This window comes from Lepidochelys kempii, chromosome 3, assembly GCF_965140265.1.
Source record: "Lepidochelys kempii isolate rLepKem1 chromosome 3, rLepKem1.hap2, whole genome shotgun sequence".
Lineage (NCBI taxonomy): Eukaryota > Metazoa > Chordata > Testudines > Cheloniidae > Lepidochelys > Lepidochelys kempii.
In genome coordinates this window covers 183,578,345-183,605,352 of record NC_133258.1, presented here as the reverse complement: position 1 = coordinate 183,605,352, position 27,008 = coordinate 183,578,345, and the positions used below count along the sequence as shown (strand labels likewise).

At 40.8% G+C, this 27,008-nt stretch overlaps 1 protein-coding gene across 1 annotated transcript in view; it reads right to left on the bottom strand.

Annotated features, from left to right (window-relative positions):
• Window positions 1-11,461: 11,461 nt before the first annotated feature.
• Window positions 11,462-27,008, bottom strand: part of LOC140908333 (follicle-stimulating hormone receptor) — a 160,364-nt gene continuing 144,817 nt past the window's right edge. Inside the window, exons 9-10 of the mRNA XM_073335303.1 lie at window positions 26,426-26,611; window positions 11,462-12,695 (exon numbers count right to left, since the gene is read on the bottom strand). Of these exons, the coding sequence (XP_073191404.1) occupies window positions 11,462-12,695; window positions 26,426-26,611 (1,420 nt within the window). The remainder of the gene's footprint in view (window positions 12,696-26,425; window positions 26,612-27,008) is intronic.

Genomic DNA, 27,008 nt, shown 5'->3' with positions numbered 1-27,008 from the left:
GAAGATTTCTGGCCCCAAAAATGGCTTAGAAAGAATTGCAAATATAGTGTTAAAATAGCCCTTTTTAAGACAATCAGATTATAACATTTTAAAAAGCTGATTGGTCTAACCTCAGGAATTTAGACATATTTGCAAAAAATTCTGTAAAGAGGTATGGTTTTATTGTGGTTCCACTGCATGTGAAAAGTGATGGCACTATTCTTTATAGCTAACTTTGGATTATTGTTACTGCTTAGCACTTATATAGAACCTTCTGTCTGAGGATCTCAAAGCAATTTACAAACATTAATTTACTCCCACTATATACCTGTTGACATAGGAATTTTCTCTATTGCCACAGCTGAGAAAACTGAGAGAAATGTGAAAGAGACCTGTCCAAGATCACACAGACAATCTACAATAGAAAAGAAAACCCAGATTTCCTGTTTTCTTGTCTTGTGTTTTAAACACAAGACCATTCTTTCTCTCTTCCGAGAAAGTTATTATGAGAATTCTGATTATATAGTCAGTGAAGCTCCTGGTGGACTGTATGTGCACATAAAGCATTGACCAGTCAAGCTGACTATTCTGCAAAACTTGACTAATTTTCCTTTCTAGAGCATTTAGATATATTATATAAAATATGATATATATAAATGGAAGGAAAAAAAGTAAACTTCTATCCTATTCACAAAGGTGTTGGGATCCCCTGATACTCTCTTCTGCTCAGTTCCCAAAAAGTCAGTTTGACTGTGGAATTCATGACTCAGGTACTTTTATATGACATGCAGCAAAATATGGCCAAACTGGCCAGCCTCAGATGCAGGAGGTGGATGACGGGTACATCACAAATCCAAAGTTATACAACAAAAGTTTTCCTTATATACATATTTACTAAAACCTGTATTTCTGTCAATACATTGCATCACATGCTTCATGATTGACTTGGTAACCTTTCTGAACCAACCGCTGTACATTATGCACTGCCCATGTATAACCTGATCTTTACATTCCAGGTTTATCTTGTCCATTGTCTCTAGTACCAGGGTGTTTCCACTTATTTTAGCTAGACTAACTCCAGCATAATGCATGTTACATCCGTAATCTTTCATTCACCTTCCCAGTCATGTCCACTGAGCAATGAGGTCTTATGTCAAGTTACTCAGATCAAGTTAGGCCTACATTCCTCTCCTTTTGTTGTTCTTGTCTTTTATGTCAGTATTTGTTTCTTAACGCTATAGTCCAGTCTTTCTGGCTTGCTTTTTCAAGTTTACTACCCAACAACACATCCCCAAGACCACAGTCTTTATCATTATTTGAACCACCATTAACATTAAGCTCAAACTAAGAATCTGGGGCTGAAAGTTCACATTCTCTGGTATAGCCCACCAGGGTATTTCCACTGCCAATACAGTATTGTCCCCAGTTTCTTGGTACGCGGCTATGAATTGGGCAATGGGCACCAATTGCTCTATTTTTCTCAGTATTAAATAAGTGGTGTTAATAGAAAAGTGAGGTATGGCTACAAAGAGCTTGTTAGTCTCTAAGGTGCCACAAGTCCTCCTTTTCTTTTCTCTTGGTCAACAGTAATTCCCATTCAGTGTTGTCTGTCATGTTCTCCATCATGATCTCCTTGTTCTTTACACTTGGCCACAGGGCATGGGTCCCAATCTAAGTCAAGGAAATGAAGTTCAGACAAAATCCATCCAGGCTCCCCTGTCTCAACCAAAAAGCTGTGGTTTCCCAAAGCACATACTGTGTCTCGGAGCTGTACCACCACTTTCATTCACTCCTTAATGACTAGTTGGGCCCAACCTCCCTTGCCTGTGGACCGGTTCATTTGTGCAGAGTATGGCCCATCTGTTCTTTATTTCTTTACAACAAGATGTGTTTATGTAATCTCCTCCTTGTATTGCCATTTTCACACTGGGAAAATGCTATGTATACATCCCATTCTCCATTGTATCCAGATTGTTAACATATGCCAATTTTTTTAGGATTTCCTGTCCATCTAGGAAGAGCAATCATTATTGGCACAGTCATATTATTAATTTCATATGTTGCCCAAGGTCCAGGACCTTCTAGCTTTCAAATTGCAAATATTCTTCCCCAATAATGTGGTCCAGATCAGCGTGCTGTTTAATAATCTTGACCATTCGCTCCCCACCACATCCTATTCCCTGGAATATCTTGCCTCTGAAGCTGGATTCCACTCAAAGAATCTTGGCTTCTGGCACTGAGACTGATGTCTTATTTGACCCGCACCTGTGCTCGACTCTTGCTAACAAATCCTCCAAATCATTGGGATCAGGGGGCCAATAGTAGAATATACTCTTTGCATTCTGGGGGCAGCACAACTAACGATATTTCAGTATGCACTCAGTCGCCTCTCATTAATTTATTAAGTGCATTTCGCTCTTGCAGATTCCACTGCTGAAGGAGACAATCTGCTAGTTCGCTCAGACCTCCTCTGGGAGGAGCTTCACGTTGAACACCTCCACTTGAGGTGATCTCAAATTACACAGCACCCTTGCCTAAAGCTGAGTCTTCAAGGGTGTGCCCTAAAACCCATCACACGCTCCCCAGGATCTCTGCAATAACTTGTCTCAATCCTGCATAATTAATGGGTTCATTTCCTTCAAAGTCATTCTGTGACATTATCTAAATAAAATATGATCATGTAGATCATTGTTGCTACCAAAAAACAAAACAAAACAATGAGGAGTCTGGTAGCATGTTAAAGACTAACAGATTTATTTGGATATAAGCTTTCATGGGTAAAAAACCCACTTCTTCAGATGCATGTAGTACCAATTACAGATACAGGCATAAATATATGTTGTCACATGAAGAGAAGGGAGTTACCTTACAAATGGAGAACCAATGTTGAAGGCCAATTTAGTCAGGGTAGGTGTAGTCCACTCCCAATAATTGGTGAGGAGGTGTCAATACTAAGAGAGGGAAGATTGCTTTTGTAGTGAGCCAGCCACTCCCAGTCCCTATTCAAGCCCAAATTGATGGTGTTAAGTTTGCAAATGAATTGTAGCTCAGCAGTTTCTCTTTGAAGTCTGTTTTTGAAGTTTTTTTGTTGAAGTATGGCTCCTTTTAAATCTGTTATTGAGTATCCAGGGTGATTGAAGTGCTCTCCTACTGGCTTTTGTATGTTACCATTCCTGATGTCTGATTTGTGTCCATTTATCCTTTTATGTAGAGACTGTCTGATTTGGCCAATGTACATGGCAAAGGGGCATTGCTGGCACATGATGGCATATATCACATTAGTAGATGTGCAAGTGAATGAGCCTCTGATAGTGTGGCTGGTGTGGTTGGGTACTATGATGGTGTCACTAGAGTAGATAAGGGGACAGAAAAGGCAACAGTGTTTGTTACACAGATTGGTTCCTGGGTTAGCATTTCTGTAGTGTGGTGTGTAGTTGCTGGTGAGTATTTGCTTCACATTGTGGGGCTGTCTGTAAACGAGGATTGGCCTGCCTCCCAAGGCTTGAGAGAGTGGGGGATCATTTTCCTGGATAGATTGTAGATCGTTGATAATGCACTGGAAAGGTTTTATCTGGAGGCTGTACGTGATGGCCAGTGCTGTCCTGTTATTTTCCTTGTTGGGCCTGTCCTGTAGTGGGTGATTTCTGGGTACCCATCTTGCTCTGTCAATCTGTTTCCTGACTTCCCCAGGTGGATATTGTAGTTGTAAGAATGCTTGATAGAGATCTTGTAGGTATTTGTCTCTGTCTGAGGCATTGGAGCAAATGTGGTTGTATGTTAAGGCTTGGCTGTAGACAATGGATCATGTGATGTGCCCTGGGTGGAAGCTGGAGGTATGTAGGTAAGTATAGCAGTCAGTAGGTTTCCGGTATAGGGTGGTGTTTATGTGACCATCACTTATTTGCACTGTAGTGTCCAGGAAGTGGATCTCTTGTGTGGACTGGTCTACCACTATAATTGCAGAAAATATTGTACAAAGTATGTCAAGTGAGGTGTCTATGAAAATGTTATGATTTCCTAAATATGTTGATTATGCTATTTGTATGCATGTATCATTTTTGTATCTGAACTATGTACCTGTATTTGAAATGTTTGCTCATGTGGTAAGGTACTTATCCTGCACATCTTGAAGGGACTATTTAAGTTAAATGGCTCATCAAGAAACATTTAACTTACAATGGACCATGGAAGATGCCTATCTATCCTTAATGGACTTTTCTGTGATAGCCTCTACTATGACTAAGCATAGCATTCTCTGAGATGCTCCCAGTTCCATGCATAGAGCCAGTTAGACAGGCAGAACTGCAGAGTCTCAGTGTGTGGATGAGACGATAGTGTAGGAAGGAAGGGTTTACATTTATTAAGAACTGAGGAAACTTTTGGGAAACAGGGAGCCTATACAGGAAGGATGGGCTTCACCTAAAACAAAATGGAAACAGATTGCTGTCACTTAACTTTAAAAAGGTCGTAGAGCAGTTTTTAAACTAAGGACTGGGGGAAAGCTGACAGGTGCGGAGGAGCATATGGTTCGGACATCCCTGCGGGGAGGATCTATTAATAGAGAATCTCTATGTCCTAGTGAGGACAAGAGGATGGAAAATGATAAAATATAGGCAGGGTCTGATCAGAAACAGTCAAATAAAAAAGAGTCCCATTCAATTACATTGTGTAATGGCAGACAGCTAAAAGCAGACAAGATTTTAAAGTGCTTATATACCAATACTAGAAGTCTAAATAATAAAATGGGTGAACTAGAGTGCCTTGTATTAAATGAGGATATTGATATAATAGGCATCACAGAAACTTGGTGTAATGAGGATAAGCAATGGGATACAGTAATACAAGGATACAAAATATATCAGAAGGACAGAACAAGTCATGCTGGTGCGGGAGTGGCATTATAGTTGAAAGAAAGCATAGAATCAAATGAAATAAAAATTGTAAATGAATCAAACTGTACCATAGAATCTCTATGGATAGAAATTCCATGCTCTAATAATAAGAATATTATTAGGGATATATTACCCTATATATTATTATTAGGGATATATTACCGACCACCTGACCAGGATGATAGTGACTGTGAAATGCTCAGGGAGATTAGAGAGGCCATTAAAATAAAAAACTCAATAATAATAATGCGGGATTTCAATTATCCCCATATTGACTGGGTACATGTCACCTCAGGACAGGATGCAGAGATAAAGTTTCTTGACACCTTTAATGACTACTTCTTTGAGCACCTTGTCCTGGAACCCACCAGAGGAGAGGCAATTCTTGATTTAGTCCTAAGTGGAGCACAGGATCTGGTCCAAGAGGTGAATATAGCTGGACCACTTGGTAATAGTGACTATAATATAATTAAATTTAATATCCCTGTGGCAGGAAAAACACCACAGCAGCCCAACACTGTAGCATTTAATTTCAGAAAGGGAACTACACAAAATTGAGGAAGTGAGTTAAACAGAAATTAAAGGGTACAGTGCCAAAAGTGAAAACTCTGCAAGCTGTGTGGAAACTTTTTAAAGACATCATAATAGAGTCTCAACTTAAATATATACCTCAAATTAAAAAACATAGTAAGAGAACCAAAAAAAGAGACACTGTGGCTAAACAACAAATAAAAGAAGCAGTGAGAGGCAAAAAGGCATCCTTTAAAAAGTGGAGGTTAAATCCTAGAGAGGAAAATAGAAAGGAGCATAAACACTGGCAAATGAAGTGTAAAAATACAGTTAGGAAGGCCAAAAAAGAATTTGAGGAACAGTTAGCCAAAGATTCAAAAAGTAATAGCAATTTTTTTAAAGTACATCAGAAGCAGGAAGCCTACTAAACAACTAGTCAGGCCACTGGATGATTGAGGTGCTAAAGGAGCAATCAAGGATGATAAGGCCATTGCGGAGAAACTAAATGAATTCTTTGCATGAGGATGTGAGGGAGATTCCCAAATCTGAGCCATTATTTTTAGGTGACAGATCTGAGGAACTGTCCCAGATTGAGGTGTCATTAGAGGAGGTGTTGGAACAAATTGATGAATTAAACAGTAATAAGTCACCAGGACCAGATGGTATTCACTCAATAGTTCTTAAGGAACTCAAATGTGAAATTGCAGAACTACTGTACCAGATGACTGGAGGATAGCTAATGTGACACCAATTTTTAAAAAGGGCTCCAGAGGTGATCCCGGCAATTACACGCTTGTAAGCCTGACTTCAGTACCAGGCAAACGGGTTGAAACTATAATAAAGAACAATATTGTCAGACATATAAATGAACATAATTTGTTGAGGACGAGTCAACATGGTTTTAGTAAAGGGAAATCATGCCTCACCAATCTACTAGAATTCTTTAAGGGGGTCAACAAGCTTGTGGACCAAGGGGATCCATTGGATATAGTGTACTTAGATTTTTCAGAAAGCCTTTGACAAGGTCCCTCGCCAAAGGCTCTTACGCAAAGTAAGTTGTCACGGGATAAGAGAGAAGGTGCTCTCATGGATTGGTAACTGGTTAAAAGATAGGAAAAAAAGAGTAGGTATAAATGGTCAGTTTTCAGAATGGAGAGAGGTAAATAGTGGTGTCCCCCAGGGGTCTGTTCTGGGACCAGTTTATTCAACATATTCATAAATGATATGGAAAAAGGGGTAAACAGTGAGGTGACAAAATTTGCAGATGATACAAAATTATTAAAGATAGTTAAGACCGAGGCAGACTGCAAAGAGCTACAAAAAGATCTCTCAAAACTGGGTGAGTGGGCAACAAAATGGCAGATGAAATTTAATATTGATAAATGCAAAGTAATGCACATTAGAAAGCATAATCCCAACAATATATATAAAATGATGGGGTCTAAATTAGCTGTTACCACTCAAGAAAGATCTTGGAGTCATTGTGGATAGTTCTCTGAAAACATCCATTCAATGTGCAGTGGCAGTCAAAAAAGCGAACAGAATGCTGGGAATAATTAAGAAAGGGATAGATAATAGGACAGAAAATATGTTGCTTCTATATAAATCCATGATATGCCCACATCTTGAATACTGTGTGCAGGTGTGGTCGCCCCATCTCAAAAAGATATATTGGAATTGGAAAAGATACAGAGAAAGGCAACAAAAATGATTAGGGGTATGGAATGGCTTCCATATGAGGAGAGATTAATAAGACTGGGACTTTTCAGCTTGGAAAAGAAATGGCTATGAGGATATATGATTGAGGTCTATACATTATGACTGGTGTAGAGAAAGTAGATAAGGAAGTGTTGTTTACTACTTCTCATAACACAAGAACTAGGGGTCGCCAAATGAAATTAATTAAATTTCTTCACACGATGCTGTCAACCTGTGGAACTATTTCCCAGAGGACGTTGTGAAGGCCAAGACCACAACAGAGTTAAAAAAAGAACTAGATAAATTCATGGAGGATAGGTCGATCAATGGCTGTTAGCCAGGATGGGCAGGAATGGTGTCCCTAGCCTCTGTTTGCCAGAAGCTGGGAATGAGCAACAGGGGATGGATCACTTCATGATTACCTGTTCTGTTCATTCCCTCTGGGGCACCTGGCACTGTCCACTGTCAGAAGACAGGATACTGGGCTAGATGGACCTTTTGTCTGACCCAGTAGGGCCATTCTTATATTATGTTAAGCATGCACGGACATGTGACTTGCCCATATAACTCCAAACACCATCTTGTTCCTTGTAATTCTCCACAGTGAGAACAATGTGTTTCTCTTCACTTGGCTGAAGCTACAAAAGGCCCTGGAAACATCTCCATTTTGTCTCTTTCCTGCTTAAATCTCTGGACTATGGACTTATACTAATAGAAGCATTCTAATTACAGGACTGAGGACCTGCCAATGATTGGAAGCAACCAGAGACTTAACAAGTTAGCAGTTTATTCCATCGCTCCCACAAGCCTGATCCAAGAACTTTGCAATTATTGTATGTATTTGATTCCTTTAACCAATTTTAACTCTTACCTTTTTTCCTTTTTATAAATAAACCTTTAGATATTAGATATTAAAGGATTGGCAACAGCATGATTATTGGGTAAGATCTGAGTTATATATTGACCTGGGTATGTGGTTGGTCCTTTGGGATCAGAAGAACCCTTTTGTTTGATTAAATTGGTTTTAAATAACCACTCATCATTAAGTCTAGTGTCTGGGTGTTGAACCCAGGACTGGCATACCTAAGGAGGATGCATTTCTGACTTCTTGTTAGCCAGTGTGGTGAGCCAGAAGTTTACTTTTGTTGCTGGTTTGATATATCTCATGGAAGAATAACCACTAGTTTTGGGGTATGTCTGCCCTTTTTCTCAGCAGCTTGTCCTGAACTTGGTATTCTCAGTTGTAATCCTGGAGGCACAGTGGCACACTCCCTTCAACATGCACTGAGTAAACTTATTCCATCTATCCCTAAGAGGGTGTCCGAAGACCTTTACAAGGGATTCCAGCTCCTAGATGCAAAGGGAATGGGTCTCAGTAGTAACCCTTGTAGGAACCTGCATGGGTCCTGCTGCACAATTACATCCCCTAGTTATGCTATGACCTGTGGGAAACCCTCTAGGATCCCTCACAGCTTTCATTCTTTTCCAAAAATGTCTCATTAGGTTATACCACATGTATTTTGTATATCTCTTTTTGCTCCTCCAGCCATTTCTTTCCTTTCTAATTTGTGGACCTGGACTGTCAAGTTCTTTACCTGTTGATTTAAGGCTCCAATTCCCAATATTAAACTTTGTAATAACAGCTTTTCCCCCCCCCTTTCTAAATTTTCTATCCAGCACTATCTGTTGTAGTTCCTTTTAATGGAACCTTCCATTACCTTCCTTGCCATCACACTCTTTGGGAGATGACTGAATTCAGCTTCTGTTTTTTAGGACAACAGTTTAATCAGCCTTGGAAATAATGTAGCTGAAACTGAGTGAAATCTAAGTACCTTTTTTGCACCAAATGATGTCAATTTTATCTGTGGCCATTACACAAAATACTGTAAAAGATGTTCATTTGGAAAAAAAACCATATAGTTTGAATACATACTTCTGGTGCAATAACCTTAAATGATAGTGTAACACCCCTCTGGGTAAAAAAACATATTTTATCTCATGTATTAAATTCTGGCAGTTTAAGCTCCTTGGTAGATTTTTCTGAAATACCATTAGAAAGGAAATACCCTGAAATTAGATGAACACTATCCACTATGGTTTTTTGAACAGTCAAAACATATATTACTTTATGGGAGGCTTCTCTTTCTTGCTTAATAATCCTACTAGGCAAATTAGAAGGCTGGATAAGGACAGCAGCTTTCTGCTTTCCGAAAGGGGAAAAATACCCAACAAAAATAAAATGTTTTATGCAGATCAAATTCATAGGTTTTCTAAAAAAAATTAAAATCTTTGTCTCTGCTACTAAACAGAATAATAAAGCAGAGAAACACCTTTCCATGGCTGGAGATGGAACACTGGATAATGTGGGCCAGGGCTCTGAGGTGGCACTGAGCTTTCCCTCTCTCATAGGTCTTTGGCTGGCTGGTTTTTGCTCACATGCTCAGTGATCGCCATATGTGGGGTCAAGAAGGATTTTTCCCCCAGGACAGACTGGTAGTGATTTTCATCTTCCTCAGCTGCATAGAGTGCAAGTCACTTGCCAGGATTATCTGGGTATAGCTCACTTAATCATATTGCTGCCATTGCAGGGGCCTTGGGCATAGATGCACCTTGGTCACTCAGATTCTCTCTCTCTGTGGCAAATAATAGCCTGGTGTCTTGTGGGCTGTAATACTTTGGTCTAATTTTGGTTGTGAGATTTAGTGTGTGGGTATTGATTAGATAATCTGGGGTGGTCCCTTCTGGCCTTAAATTCTATGAACTCTGGGCAAATTATAATCTCAGAAAGACTAAGGTGTTGAACCTGCACTACACAGATACAAAGTTTTGCAGTTATAAAGCAGGACTTGGTGCATGAGCGGAACTTGCTCTTACGTAAATAAGAACACTGATGTGTGGTTGCTAAATTAATCCTGCCAAGTAGCAGGGGAAAAATTTAAGAAGAAATGTAGAATTAACCACCTCATTAACAAGATGAGGATTGCACCTAAGTGTAGGTCTCCCAACATGTCCAGTCTCCCTTATTAACATTTCACACTTGTGAGTAAGGAACCAAGTGCAAAGTGGACTTGAGACTAACTACAGCTCAGTGTGGAAGATAATATACTTACTACTGAGAATTTTCAAAAGGGATCCATGATTCTGGGTGTCTCAAGACACCTTGAAGGGCCTGATTTTCAGATGGCAGATATCCAGCACTTTCTGAAAATCATGTCTTTTTAAGGTTTCTTAAGTTCGGCAGTCAAAAATTAAGGCACCTAAAATCACTAATTGCTTTTGAAAATGTAAGTTCTAGTGCTTAACCGAGCTTGTACCCTTAGCTTCTCCTTGAACTTGTTCTGGAGAACAACCATCTTGCATTCACTCTTGAGCACTGTTTCATGTACCAAGTGCTGAATAATAACATGAGAGGACTCGATGTTTCAAAAACAAATTTTGCTCTTTATTAAGAGAAGTACATACAATGATGCTGCAACTGCAGCTTGCATTCAAATCATGTGCATACAGATTGGCTGTTGCCTCCTCCAAACTCTGTCCTCCTGCAGCCTGTGCTCTTCCCTCAAGTTCAATGCAGCTTGCTACAGGTGCCCACAGGGATTTGCAGGGTCAAGGTGTTTGTCCATTCACGTGTCAGAATCTGGTGGTACAAAGTCACAAATACTCTTAATCACCAGATTCAACCAATGTTTTTTTGAAATGAGAGCGACTTCTGCAACTACATTCAGCTCATTTTAAGGAAAAGTGCATCAATCATTTGCTAGTGGACTTTTATGTGCACACTGGGACACTTCCCACCACATGGATTTGGATCAGAAATGGACCAGTACTGACTTGAAGGTGCCTTTTAGCCTACTGCTTTGATGATGGAAACAAAAACAATGTGGACCAAAATCTCCTCTTCTGATATCATTGTGCGGGGGTAAGTGAAATAATCTTGCACTTTAGCTCTTGTCAGCTGAATGTATAGTATGTCAAGTTATTGTACCCTTAACAAGACCTCTAGTATGTTTCTCAGAAAAACATTTTAATTCTGTATTTTTTTCTTTCAGCCATTGATTGTCAACACTGACTTCTCAAACACAATGCATTACATAGCCTAGCACAACTTTAGAAAAGTGTGGGGAGAAAAGACATTCTCCAGAGTTTATGTAATTCTTGAGAAATTCTTCAAAGACAGTGTTAACTGAAGTTTTGTTGGTTTCCTTCAAGAACTGAAGATGATATGTCACTTTTGCTGGCTGTTCATAAAAATAAAATATACAGCAGAAAATCAAAATGTTTTTCCATTTAAAATATAACTTTACATGTTATGTTAAAATCATTTTACAAATTCACAGTTAAAAACAATCATGCTGCCATATGCGTAAATCCACACGAATATTTCAGTTCAAGTGATTCAGAGGAACTAATGAATAAATAGTTCCATCACTGGTTTTAGAAGCTGGAGTACAATGGCCATTTCTCATATGCGAATTATGGACAGATGAGGAAGTCTCTGTTCTGTAAATTTGGGCTTGCATTTCGCAGCAACCAAACTTGCTCAGTAAAATGAAGAAATCCCTGCGGAAGGTCTTTGTGAAAATCGCATACAAGAAAGGATTGGCACATGAATTGATAGGATAGAACAAAACTAGGAGGATCTTGGATTTGGACACAGTGATGAGAGGAAGCTTGAGTGATGCCGATATTGCAAAAAAAGATATTGGTGCCATGCACAGAAAATCGGTGAAGATCAGTATCGCCATGCGCTTGGCAATTTTGGTGTCACTGTTTGAAGAGATTACATTAGGGTTTCTCACTGTGAAGTAGATGCAGATGTAACAGGCACAGATGATCATAAATGCAAGAACATTCAGTACTAAAAGGAATATGATATAAGCCTGGGAAAGGGGTGTTTCTATATCCATGGGCAAGCAAATGCTGACTTTCATGTAGCTGCTGACTCCAAATATGGGAAGAAGGGCCACAGTGAAGGCAAACATCCAACCAAAAATCATAATAACCATGGCATGCCTAAATCGAACCTTGCGGTCCAGTTGCATGGCATAGGTGATTGTATGCCATCTTTCCAGAGTGATCACAGTCAGTGTGTAAACTGAAAGTTCGCTTGCAAACACAGTGAAAAACCCTGCAGCACTGCATCCCGCACCAGTCTGCCAGTCTATGGCATAGTTGTAATATTGGCTTTTGGTCTGTATATCAACAGATGCAATCAACAACAGATAGATGCCTATACATAGGTCTGCAAATGCAAGATTGCACATTAGAAACCGAGGGACAGTGAGTTTATACTGACTGCTTATTAAAATAATCAGCACAACGATGTTCCCGGTGATAGCTAGAATGTTGATAAACCATATCAGGACTCTGAGAATATTGTATCCCATGATATCTTCACAAGGATTGAAGGCATCAGGCTTAGGAGAGCAAGCCACATGGACTACTTCATTACATAAGCCGTAGTCAAAGTCAAATTCATTTTCTAGTGAGTCAAAAGCTATGTAGTCATTGGAAATGTAGTCCTCAGCTGCAGATCTTCTGTGCATCCTGTCCACAGGCTGCTCATCAGCATCTTGCATGACATCAGATTTATTACATATTGGATGCAATGCAGAACTGGAATGGAAGAACAGAATTTAGTTAGTGCCTAAAAAATACAGCAGAAGAAATAGAAGAAATAAGAGATATCATGCAGTTCCCATTAACAGTTCTGCCCCTCTTAACTGATTATTTACCCCAAGTCAAGATTTGAGGCCCCAGTCCTGCAAATCTTATGCACATGCTTAACTTTACAGAGATGATTAATCCCATTAGTTTTAGTGGGATTACTGTCATGCATAAAGTTAAGCATGTGTAAAGAAAAGGGTTTGCAGAGGCAGGGCCTATAGGTGCTAAAGTATAGCCTGGGGTGAAACCACATAAACAATGACAAAATATCATTGCAAAACATAGAGCTGGTTGAAAAATGGGGGAGAGAGGGATAATGCAAAAAAAAAAAGAGAATGTTTGTTTTAGTTTTTCATTGAAATTTTCCAATAATCTCTTTTTATGCAAAGGGACTGAAATATATATTCTCTTCCCAGAATTTGGTGTGCATCTCAAGAAACAAACCAAGGAAGCCAAGGGGTAGGGAGGGTGTATAATGGTCCAAAAGAGGGTGCCAAAAGTAGACAAATGAGACAAGATGCTCCAGCTAAGCACCTTACATTCACTACCATCTTTTCCTCAATTTATGCAGACTTGACCAGCACAATTAATTACAGGTAAATTACTTCCTCTGCTTATAGATAGCAGATTTGCATGTCTGCTAGTAAATCATTTTGCTTGTATTTTCTTAATACAGCTGAATACAAAACTTGTTCTAGCACCCAGTAAGAGTACTTATGTGGTTAAACATATTGCTGAATCAGGGTCCTAGATATCCCCAAAAAAGTACATGTTACTGTTCTACTCTTCTAAAGCAAGTCTTCCTTTATTTATACAATTCATCAATCTGCTTTCTTTGTCTCAAAATATATTCTGAATCCACTCCAGATTAATTCAACATTAATACTCTGTTGAATATGCTTAAGAAACAGTATGGAAAAATTTAAGAGTGAGGGCTCAGTTATTTGTTTTCCTCTCAGTCTGTCTCAACACACAAATACACAATTTTATCTTATGGTTCCTTTCACAACAGGATGGGCAAAATTTGAAGAACGCTGTGCAAACAACATTCAAATTATATGATTTCATGCTGGCCTTTGAGGAGGGTTTCATCAACCAAGTATTTGAATCCAGATTTAAACATTCTGTCCTGAAAAATCCTTTTTTTGTTATTATTATATATTGCAAGGGATCCATTCTAGTTTTCAGTGTGAAAGAGGGGGTACATGTTAGCTCTGCATATCCCAATTTAATTTTTCCCCCAAAAGCAAAAACTTATTTAGCATGAAAAAAGATCAAATAAAACTGCCAGTCACTCTGTAAGATTGAAATCACAGACAATTACAGTATTTCATGGTAAAGACTGAGAGTAAAAAGTTCAAAGTACCTATTGACCGTGGCAATTAAGTATAATTTTCAAAAGTGACTTAGGGAGGGCCTAAGGGTCCCAGTGGGACTTAGGAACTTAAGTCACTTTGGCATTTTTGAAAAAAAAATTACCCAGTGTCTGGAATTATTTTCTGTAATTTTTCATCACCCCAGTGCCATAGAGTAACTGATCATTTTAGTTATCTTTCATGGTAATTAAAACTCTGCTTTTTTTAAAGGAAAGGGATTTGAATTGTTCTCTGAAGTTGCTCTTCCTAAAGTATTCAGGGGCATGTCCATAGTGGAAATAGTTTATAAAGTCAACAATGTCTTGAAAACTTAACTATAATTACAAATCAGTAATTTTCCTTTGCACAGTACCATTCATAGCTACCTGTTCTTGTACAATGAAGAGCAAGAGTAAGTTTCTCTTAGAAGGCACTGATTTCCTTAAAGGAATTTGAATTGAGGCACAGTCAGATTAAGTAACTTGCTCAAGGTACAAAAGCTAGCATCAGAACTAGGATTAGAACTCAGAAATTCCTTTTTCCAGCCTTGTACTCAATCCACCAAATGAAACTGCCCAAATAAATGGGAAGAAACAACTTAGTAAATACTCCCCCTAGAAGCAGAGAAAATATATCTGTGTTTAGCAACACTATAATACACAGAATATGAACTGTTCAAAACCACAGAGCACAAATGAAGAAAAGAAAGCCAACGATATTGCAAGGCAAACAAAGAGGATAGCTGGGCCTTGAGCTCAGAAATAGACTCAGTAGAATAAATGGGCCAAATCTAGATTCCATACAAGACACTAACTCTAAGTAATTCAGCTTACTGAAAAGTGACAGCGTGAGGCCTGGTCTAAACTACAGGGTTAGGTCAACATAAGTTGCCTTGCAATTGACCTAGCTACGCAAATGTCTTCACTTAAATTTGGCTCCTGCCAATGTAAGTGCCTCTCTATGTCCATTTAGTAACACCACCTTCCTCAGTGGTGTAGATTTATAGTCAATTAGGGCTACACAGTCTGAGTGTAGATACTGTGTTTCTTACGTTGACTGTTATTGGTCTTCAGGAGCCATCCCACAGTGCCCCACACTGACAATACAATCAATACAAGTGCTCCTGCTGGGGATACAAACCACTGTCACAAAGCGTGCACACACACAAGTTTTTTAATAACTGTAATGGCTGTAAGTTAGGTCAACACAATTTTGTAGTGTAGACGTCCTCTAAAAAACAATTTCAAATGTAAGAAGAAAGTCATATCATCATGATTCTTTGAGAAAGAAGCTAATCTTTACGTCAAAAGAATCAGAACGATGGCTGAAGTTCCTGTTGAGAATTGTCAGCTTCAGGGACACATAGATAGGAGGAAATTTTTTTTTTTGAATCACAGATGAAGGAGGGCCTCCAACACAACCTGCAAAGCAAACCTTTATACAAGTTAGTTTAAAATGTAGTGTATCTTTTATTAGATCAACAGCAGACTTTTTAGTACGATGATTCTATAGACCATAATTTTTAGCCATAAGCTCTCAAAAAATTAGATCTTAGGGCCTGAGCTTATGGGCCAACTGAGCCATGTGTTGTGCAAGACCAGGGAGCTTGGGTGGGAAGGACAAAGGTGACTTATCTTTAATTCATCTTTACAAGTCCTGGATACTAAGCCTGGTCCATTTTTGATCCCCTACACAAGTTAGAAAAGCCACAGGGCTCCTGTAACTTACATTAGTTGCCCATGGCCCCATGGAATCAGGGATCACTGAGATGTGGGGGTGCTTTGCTGGGAGAGAGGATAGTGTAGGAGCCACTGTGGCAGCTTTCACCACCTAAAGATTCTCCAGTAGAGCAGATTCCTCAGAGTGTTGCTTAAGTGCTGTTAGGGTAGTTTTGAATCAGTGGAGCAGCCAGATGCGGCTGAGGATCTGACCCTGAACATCCTTTGAGGGTTTTCGTATGATAACCATAAGGCTCAAACATCCTTAAAAATGGATAATCCAGGTTATCAGGTAGATAATGTTTATTCTCCCTGACAAATCACATCCTAGCTCTAATCTTGAAAGAGAAATAATAGTCTTTGGATAATGTATGATGAAGTCAAGTGACACCAGTACTCTCATCATGATGATGAATAATCTCCCTTCCACTTATCAAGAGTAGTCCTTGATCAGACAATCATCACAGTGGGGTTGAACATGTCATTAAGGACTCTTCAAAACAACTGAACAGTCCTGAGTACACACAGAGCTTGTGTCAGACACAGAAATGCTTTGACATGGAAGCAGGTGTATTTGCTACATCCTATACCGGGGTGGGCAAACTTTTTGGCCCAAGGGCCAAATCTGGGTATGGAAATTGTACGGCGGGCCACAAATGATCACAAAATTGGGGGTTGGGGTGCGGGAGAGGGTGAGGGCTCTGAGTAGGGGTGCGGGCTCTGGGGTGGGGCGAGGGCTTTGGGGTTGGGGCGTGGGAGGGGTCCGGGGTTCAGGCTCTGGGTGGCACTTACATCAAGCAGCTCCCAGAAGCAGCAGCATGTCCCTCCTCTAGCTCCTACGCAAAGGCACAGCAGAAAGCTCTGCGTGCTGCCCCATTCACAGGTGCAGCCCCTGCAGCTTCCATTGGCTGCTGTTCCCAGCCAATGGGAGCTTGGGGGGCAGTGCTTGGGGGGGGCAGTGTGCAGAGCCCCCTGGCTGTCCCTATGTGTAGGAGCTGGAGGGGGGACATGCCGCTGCTTCCAGGAGCTGTGTGGAGCAGGGCAAGCCCCTGACCCTGCTCACCAGCTGGAGCACCAGAGCGGGGCAAGCCCCAGATCCCAATTCCCAGTGAGAGCTTGAGGGTTGGATTAATATGTCTGCAGGGCCGGATGTGGTTCCCAGGCCGTAGTTTGCCCACCCCATCCTATACCCAATATCTAAGCTAATTTGCATGCAAATTACTTTGAGGTTCAGATTCAAAGTATATCACTATTCTCCTGAATTAAAACTTTTCTGTTTTAAATCTCTATAGCCCAGGCTAGTTCTTAAGTCACCCAGTTATTTCAATATAAGGATGGGACTTCAATAGAATCCCTTCTCCATGATGCCTCTGCTTGAATGACTTGCTACAGATAAGCTTTTCTTGACTTCTCAGTAGCTTAATTAAAAATAAACAATCTGGATAAAGTTTTGAAAATTAATGTGCTCCATTTTTTTTAAATGATAAGAGTCTTGCTTTTGAAAGAGGGAATAGAGGCTAGAAAGAAGCAAATGCCACTAGCCACATACCTTAGATATAGGCCTGGTCTACACTGCAGGGTTAGGTTGCTGTAAGCTGCCTTGCATCGACCTACCTGTGGAAGTCTCTTTATTTAAATTTGGCTTCTGCCGATGTAAGTGCCTCTTTGTGCTGATTTATGCTGTGTCTACACTACGGAGTTAAATCAACATAAGTTACATTTTTCAGAGTAACAGCCGTGTTAGTCTGTATTCGCAAAAAGAAAAGGAGTACTTGTGGCACCTTAGAGACTAACCAATTTATTAGAGCATAAGCTTTCGTGAGCTACAGCTCACTTCCTCAGATGCATATCGTGGAAACTGCAGCAGGCTTTATATATACACAGAGAATATGAAACAATATCTATTCCCACCCCACTGTCCTGCTGGTCACTTTAGATAAGCTATTAAAGCTATTATTATAAGCTATTTGCAATTCACCACCCTCTGCTGCTGGGAGCTGTGGGAATGGATCGTGGTGCATTATCGGGACATCCTCACCGTCCCATGGTGCAGTTCTTTCTGTTCCATCATTCCATGGGTTTACAACTTTGTTTCACACTGTTTTTAACAGCCCATGTAAACTGTGCACCCGCCATCTCTGACTGAAAATGAGGATTCTGAATTGCTGACCACTCTTGTGATGAGTGTGATGAACACAATGTGACTGGTCCTGCAATATTTCATGAGTTCTGAATCAAAAAGTGAATCAGTGGTGCCTTCCCTGCTGTGTGCCATTGAAAGAAATAATTCAAGATTGCTGCTGGCATTCAGAGAGCACCTGCACATGGTGGACGTCAGTATTGGGCTCGGTGGTATCACACCTTGATGCATGTATGGGATGATGAGCAGTGGCTGTAGAACTTTTGGATGTGCAAATGCACCATCCTGGAACTGGGTGCAGAGTTTGTCCCAGCACCACAATGCAAGGACACCAGAATGAGAGCTGCTTTCACTGTGGAAAAATGAGTGGTGATTGCTGTGTGGAAGCTGGCAACTTTGGTGTCAGCCACAAATCAGTTTGGAGTTGGAAAGTGCATTGTGGGGGAAATGGTGATGCAAGTGTGCAGGGCCATTAATCACCTCCAGCTATGAAGGACTGTGACTCTGGGTAACATGCAGGAAATAAATGATGGCTTTGAAGCAATGGGATTCCTAAACTGCAGCTGGGTGACAGATGGAACGCATATCCAATTTTGGCCCCAAACCATCTTGCAATGGAGTACACCAACCAGAAGGGTCTTGCAGGCACTGGTGGATCACTGGGGCTGTTTCACTAACTTCAGTGCAGGGTGGTCAGGGAACGTGCATGTGTGCATCTTTAGGAACACTGGACTGTATAGAAAGCTGCACGCTGGGACTTTATTTCCAGACCAGAACATTCAAATTGGGGATGTGGAAATGCCCATGGTGCTCCTTGGAGACCCTGCATATGCCTTCCTCCCATGGCTCATGAAGCCTTACATCAGGAACCTAGATAGCAGCAAGGAGTGCTTCAACAACAGGCTCAGCCGGTGCTGAATGATCATTGAATGTGCCTTTGGCAAATTAAAGGTCACTAGCCCTGCCTTTTTTCGCAGGTTAGACCTCAATGAGGAAAATATTCGGATAGTCACAGCAGCCTGCTGTGTTCTGCATAACATTTGCGAAGCAAAGAGGGAAAAGTTTCCCCAGGAATGAAGTGCTGAGATAGATCAGCTGGCTGCTGATTTTGAGCAGCCAGATACCATGGCAATTAGAGGGGCACAGTGGGACACTATTAGAATTAGGAAGGCTTTGAAGGAGCATTTTGACAATTATTCCCAGTAATGTGTCTTTATGTGATGCATTCAGCCAGGCAATGTTTGCTTGCTCCCTTGAATGACTCCTGTTGTGCTTGCTTCCTGAGCATTAATTGTACTGAGCAAATATTCCTGCCTGTAGTCACTATGTTTGAATGTCAGAACCAACTAACATGTATAACACAAATAAAGACTCATTTTATTTCAAAGACTAAAGTTTAATAGCAGGACAATACACAAACATTTTGTCAAACAGGGGACATGGTAATGAGGCAAAGTCTCTCGGTTATTGTTCTCACAGCTGCTGGTAACTCCTGCTTTCATTATGAAACCAGTCCCTAGGGGTGGAGTGCACAGAGTACTGCAAGGGACAGGGACCATGTGAGGAATGTGGTGGGGGAGTTTGAGGAGGGCATGGAACAGAGTTCTGCACTGGGTGCAGGGGGAGTTGTGCACAGGTGTGATAAGTTTGCAGTGTAATGAGAGACTTGAGCACCTCTGTTTGGCCCTCCTTTCCAGGTTATCCAGCCTGAGTCTTTCATTGATTGTGTCTCTCCAAGTTCTTGTTTCACTATCTGCTGCATTTGTTGACTGCAGCAATTCGCAAAACATCTCCTTACTCCTCCTGGTTCACTGCCTTATCTGGTGGAGGCACTCCACCAGTGTGGAGGACTGGGTCCTCAAGGAGACAACTCCAGAAGCCAAAGACACAATGAACAGAGACAGTATTGTGAATTCGCTCACAGCTGTGAATCACAAAAGTTACATACACTTCTTTCTCATTGTCCCTTTGCTAGCACACAGCTTGGTGAGAGTCTGAAATATGGTGAGTTTGATGGTGGGGGAGAGTTGGGAAGGGTGAATGGGCAAGAAGGGACAAAGGGTTGTTTGTGAAGAGGGACACTACATACGCCTAGGGAGAGTATTCTGAACGTTGGCACCCCTTTCCAGGTGCCACTTAGGGTAATCAAACCAATATCTCCCTCTTGAGGGAACCCAGAATGCAAAGGTGCATCTCCTGCATGTGTGCGGCTTCAGACCAGGTCAGTATACTGCTCGTCTGTGTGCTGCTTTGGTCCCTGCAGAAATATTTGCTGGTTGCCATGGCAAAGTTTCCTACAGGGAATAAACAAGGCAACTCTGCCAATGGACCTTTGGCAGAGGATTGCAGAATACCTAAAGGAAAGTTTCCTAGAGATCACTATGGAGGATTCCCAAGACAAACTTTTCCACCAGCCCCCACTGCATAGCTGCATAGGCTCATTTGTTAATTTCTGTTCCTTATCCCTCCTCTACCATATAACGAAGTACATGGGAGCTCAATCTCTTCTCACAGTGCAGTATCAAAGCAAAATGCATGCTTACCAGAGCTCGCATCCCCTGCTTCATGCATGCTAGAGCTGGACTGCTGGGACTGGCTAGGCCCCTCCAGAGTCAAAAAGAGGTCCTGATGTACCATTCCACTGGACGACCCTGTCATGTGTTCCACATCCTCCTCCAACTCGATTTCGATTTCCTCATCTACCTCTTTGTCCTTGGGGTTGACTCCATTGGCCGCTACCTCTAGTCCCCCCCGAAGTGTCCACAGGGCTCTTGACGGTCAAGACGGGGTCACCACCGAAGATGGCATGCAGTTCCTTGTAGAAGCACCATGTTTTCGGCACTGCACCAGAGCAATGGTTAGCCTCCTTTGCCTTCTGGTATGCCTGCCTCAGCTCCTTGATCTTAGCACAATACTGCTGCATGTCCCTTTCATGCCCCTTCTCTTGCATCCCACTAGCAATGAGTCTGTAGGTATGAAATTTCCTACAGCTCGAGTGAAGCTGTGACTGCAAAGCCTCCTCTCCCCACAGACCCAGCAGATCCTACAGCTCCTGATGTACTTCAGGTGGGAGCTCATCCACAGAAGAAAAGCTGGCACAGTTAGCTGGGAAGATGCTGTGTGAACTGCACATGCTGAGTAAACAGGAAGAGGAATTTTTAAAGTTCCCAGGCCTTTAAATGGGGGAGGGGCAAATGGCTACGTACTTTCAGGGCAGCGATTTCAAACTGCTGACCAGAGTAGTCATGATGGGCATTGTTCCTGGAGGCTAATTAGAGTTACATAAGCAAGTGCACTGTTTACACTGACACTGCATTGATCAAGCTTTGTCACAAAAAGCTCTATGTCTCTCTTTGAGGTGGTTTTATTTTGTTGGTGTAGCAGGAGAGTTAAATCAGTGGGAGGAGCATTGTAGTCTGTACACCTCTACTGTTTTGTTGATGAAAGCTAACTTTTGTCCACAAAAACTGTGTAGTGAAGACAAGGCCTTAATAACACCACCTTCCTGAGGTGATACAAAAGGTTTTGAGCTGCTGTATTTTGTCTCCAAGCACAGCACTGAAAAAAATACTGCTTTGCTGTCATTAACTGAAAAGGGGAAAAATCAAAATAAAATTTATTAAATTGGTAAGAAATAGGGTGGCAGCAGTAGACCATAACAGTAAGATGCATGTTTTAACAAGTACAGTAACTCCTCACTTAACATTGTCCGGGTTAACATTTCATTCTTACATTGCTGATGAGTTCAAGAACATGGTTGTTTAAAGTTGCGCAATGCTCCCTTATAATGCTGTTTGGCAGCTGCCTGCTTTGTCCACTGCTTGCAGAAAGAGCAGCCCGTTGGAGCTAGCTGGTGGGGGATTGGAACCAGGATGGAGCAGCAGTCCCCCTATCAGCTCCCCTAAGTTTCCTGTGCAGCAACCACCAAGCACGCTATCAATTGCCAGGCAGTTCAGCTGACTCTCCCCATACTGCCATGTGCTGCTCCTGCCCTCTGCCTTAGAACTGATCCCATGCGCCTCCTCCTTGCTGTGCAGAGGGCAGGAGGGAAGAGGGGTGCTAATGTCAGGGTGTCCCCCTCCCTCCCGCACCCCACTCCTGCACCTCATCTCCACAGAGGAGAGGGGGAGGGGGAAGGGACACAACAGGGCTCAGTATGGAGGGAGCTTGCTGGCAGTAGCTGCTGTCTCAACTTGCTGATCTACTTAAAAAGGCAATGTACTTAGAGTTGGGTCAGTGTACTTAAAGGGGCAATGTGTGTGTGTGTCTCTCTCTCTCTCTCTCTCTCTCTCTCTCTCTCTCTCTCACACACACACACACACAGTGTGTGTCTCTGTCTCTCTCTGCCATGCTGTTTCTCCTCCCTCATTGGTGCTGCCTTGTAGAGTGTGATGCTAAAATCACAACATGTTAACTCTTGAGGGCTCAGCAGAATGCTAGTTCATTTAGCAGTAAGGCATTCCCTGGGAAATATCCCACCCTCTGACTCCACCACCTCAACCAAGCTTAAAAAAATTTCCCTGGAACCTAACCCCCCCCCCCCGCATTTACATTAATTCTTATAGGGAAATTGGATTCGCTTATCATTGTTTCGCTTAAAGTAGCATTTTTCAGGAACATAACTACAACGTTAAGCAAGGAGTTACTGTAAGTATATATTAAAGAAATAAGTTGATGGTTTATATTTTATAAGTCTGGTAATTTTAAGGGTGCGGTCAATGTTGGCACACAGCCAAGGACAGTGAGCTGGTAGTTTTAAACAGTTCTGCCAAGGACTGGTATGTTGGTAGGCAGATTGTGGACTGAGGTGAGGTAAAGGTCACTCCAAAACCTGAAGGGAGTGGTCAGTCAAGCATGGTGCAGGTTTTCAATCAGGTCTGGCTTTGATTGACAGATGAGTTCAGCGGTTGTGATTGGTTCATAAGAACAGACCAATCAGGGAAGGCTTAAAGATGATTGATGGATGGGTTTGCTAATCATAAAGATTGAGGAAACAACCAATCAGAATAGACCAAAATCTGTATATAAGGCAGAGAGCTGAGAGGCTTGAGTCAGTCAAGATAAGAGCAGGCACAGAAGCAGGAGAGGAAGAAGGAAGATCAGAAATGAGCTGAAATCACTGAAGAAGGGAAGAGCTGTGGCAGCAATAATAGTTCAGAAGTAGCCATGACAGAGCAAAAGAACCATAGACAGATGAGAGGGAAAGAAGACTGCAGAGAAGTAATTATGATGACCATAGTATAAGGAACCAATAGGATGTATGAGTGTGTATGCTTGAGATAATGAAGTTGGAAGTTTGTGCATGTATGTTTATTATAGGGCTGTTGATTAATAACAGTTAACTCATGTGATTAAGTCAAAAATTTAATTATGATTAAAAAATTAATTGTGATTAATCGTGTGATTAATCACACTGTTAAACAATAGAATACCAATTGAAATGTATTAAATATTTTGGATGTTTTTCTATATTTTCAAATATATTGATTTCAATTACAACACAGACTACAAAGTGTACACTGCTTACTTTATATTATTATTTTTGATTTGCTCTGTAAAATGATAAACCAAAGAAACAGCATTTTTCAATTAAGCTCATCCAAGTACTGTAGTGCCATCTCTTTGTCGTGAAAGTGCAAATTACAATGTAGATTTTTTGTTGTTACATAACTGCACTCAAAAACAAAACAATGTAAAACTTTAGAGCCTACAAGTTCACTCAGTCCTACTTCTTGTTCAGCCAATAGCTAATACAAACAAGTTTGTTTACATTTACAGGAGACAACACTACCCACTTCTTATTTACAATGTCACCTGAAAGTGAGAACAGGCGTTCGCATGGCACTTTTGTAGCCAGCATTGTAAGGTATTTACGTGCTAAATATGCAAAACATTCATATGCTCCTTCATGATTTTGTTGGTGTTGGTTCAGCAGGGGGTTAGACTAGATGACCTCCTGAGGTCTCTTCCAACCCTAATCTTCTATGATTCTATGCTTCAGCCACCATTCCAGAGGACATGCTTCCATGCTGATGATGTTTGTTAAAAAAATGTGTTAATTAAATTTGTGACTGAACACCTTGGAGCAGAATTATATGTCTCCTGCTCTGTTTTACCCACATTCTGCCATATATTTCATGTTATAGCAGTCTTGGATGATGACCTAGCACGTTATCATTTTAAGAACACTTTCACTGCAGATGTGACAAAACGCAAGAGGTACCAATATGTGATTTCTACAGACAGATGCTGCACTTGACATAAGGTTTAAGAATCCGAAGTGCCTTCCAAAATCTGAGAGGGACGAGGTGTGGAGCATGCTTTTGGAAGTCTTATAAAACCAACACTCCGATGGGGAAACTATAGAACCTGAACCACCAAAAAAGAAAATCAAACTTCTGCTAGTGGCATCTGACTCGGACGATGAAAATGAAGATGCGTTGGTCTGCACTGCTTTGAATCATTATTGAGCAGAATCCATCATCAGCATGGATACATGTCCTCTGGAATGGTGTTTGAAGCATGACGGGACATATGAATCTTTAGCACATCTGGCATGTAAATATCTTTGCGACGCCAGCTACAACAGTGCCATGTAAATGCCTGTGGCTGTATACCGGCCTAAGTTAGGTTGACATAATTTTGTAGTCTAGACATAGCCATTTTCTCTGGAGCCACACTAAACCACAAATTATCTTCTGTGTGAGAGAGACAAGTTCTATGATGATGTTGAGCAAATATTTGCGTTTCTTAAGACAAGGAAATATATCTTAACAAGGAAACACTTTTTCTAGTGGGAAAATTAACTGAACTTTGAGAGGTCAGTGAGAAGAATTTTAATGCAGTTCTGCTCTCTTTTGCTTTTGTAGCACTGCCTCATTTTTAGCTCCAAAGGTATTTCCTTCGTCATGAGGGACAGTTCATGCTGGAAACACCACAACACAACACAGACATGGGCATCTCTAGCTGCTGTATTACAAACACCAAATAACTGGATATTGTAGCTGATCATGAAACCTGACTAAATCCTTCTTTTGCGGGAAAGAAAAACTTAGAACTCATTAATCACCAAGTAAAGAAATTGAGTCTATTCCTATTTCCACTGAAATCAATGGCAAAGCTCCCATTAGCTTCAAGGTGGCAGGATCAGACCCATTGTTGTTTATTAACCACAGAAGCCTGGTAACTGGAGATGTAGGTGAAAATATCACCATCTGATAAACTTTCCTACCAAAGAGTCCAGTATTCTGGAGTCACTCTGGGTAATGAATAATGATTTCTGCCAGATTTTCCCCTTATTATTATAGCCTTAACCATTAAATTCACATTCTTAAGACAGATAGCACTTTAGTGTCTGAAGGTGATATTTATTATCTACCAGCACAAGGAAGGCCAAATGTTTTTCACTGCCTGATAAAATTAGTATTAATATAAAGTATAAAATTTAAATTAGTGTAGTAGTCTAAGGGCTTTGTCATTTTTATTTTGCTTTAATTTTCTGTCAAGCCCTACATATAGGCCATGTCTAAACATAGAATTCTGGACAACTAGAACGTGGATTGTTCTGACATGGCAATTCCTATCTTTTTAAGGATGTCCATCAAAAGAAAAGCTTCCATCAATATCAAGTGTTTGCATGGATCCTGAACACCACCTACAGCTTTATCAATTATATAAACTGAGGGGATTTATGGGTTGATTAAACTAATTAATGTGCAGAACTTTAAGAATACCTGATGACATGAAAATACTTGATGAGACCCCGTGAAGCCTCAATGCATCCTGCTGATGGCAAGTCAGAAGCAACAAGACAAACCGATTTAAGAGCCTGAAAAGATCACCCCCATACCTGACTTCACTGGAATTCCTCAGGGTACAGGTAGCAGATCCCATTTAAGGATCAGGGATTTAAACATGTGTATCAATGCATACATATCAGGGGCATTTAAATCTGTGGATAAATACAGTATCCCTACAACATTTATGTTAGTGCATGATCAATATGTGCATTTGTGTACTACCTTGGGTCCATTATTTCCATCACTCCTTATGACCATCCTGCTGAAGTCAAAGCCAAAACTCCTACGGACTTCAATGGGTTCAGAATTTCACCCTGTTGTCTCTCTGACTGCCTCTCACAACAGGTTAGAAAGTTGTTTCACCTGCAAGGGCTTCATTGTGGCTCCTGAAGGGCCCACCCCAGCAAAGCTCATTGGGCCTTACTGAATGCACTGCAACTAACTAATGTTAATGGAGGTATGACCATTTACACCAGCAGATTATCTGGCTCCTAATATGTACTTTGCTCTCAGAATATACAAATGTATGTATACATAAATGTATATGTATTATAAATCTTTGAGGGAACACTCCATACCTAGCTTTAATCTCTTTTCCATGGATTAAGTTTAATTATTTGATTCACCATCAAAAGTCAGAAATGCAAAGAAAAATGAAATTACTCACATTTGTCTTTTCCAATTTGTGAATGCACAGCAATGGCTAGGATACGTGAGGTTAGCCTCAATCAGTGCAACAAACTTCTCTAAGGCAGGCAGTTTTTTTAAATTGTAGGTAGATCGTGCTCTTAGCTTCTTAATATTTTCTAATCCATAGGCGGGCAGGAAACTGATTCTTGTCTTTGAAATATCCCTTAAAGACATATAATAATCTCAGCAAAAAGGTAAATTAACAACACTCTCCCGCCCCTCAATTTAGAGACAGTTTTGGCTCCTGCACATTATAAGAGACTAGTGATCGCAAAGAAGCTGTCTGGACAGCCACATTGAAAACAGGATCAGAGGATGACATTGTACTTTCTCATTTCGTATATCTGATGTCTGCCTTGGAAAGATTCTAAAAATCACCGATGTGGAACAAAATAAGAGAAGATTGGGACAGGTACAGTCATCAAAGACAATCATGGCTTGGTCTTTGAAGGGGGAATGCATGCTTAACAAATAGGATTAATTTCCTTGAGATGGTGATAATAAGAATCAACAAGTATGAAACAAAAGACCACATAGCTAGGCTTCAAGAAGGCTTGCAA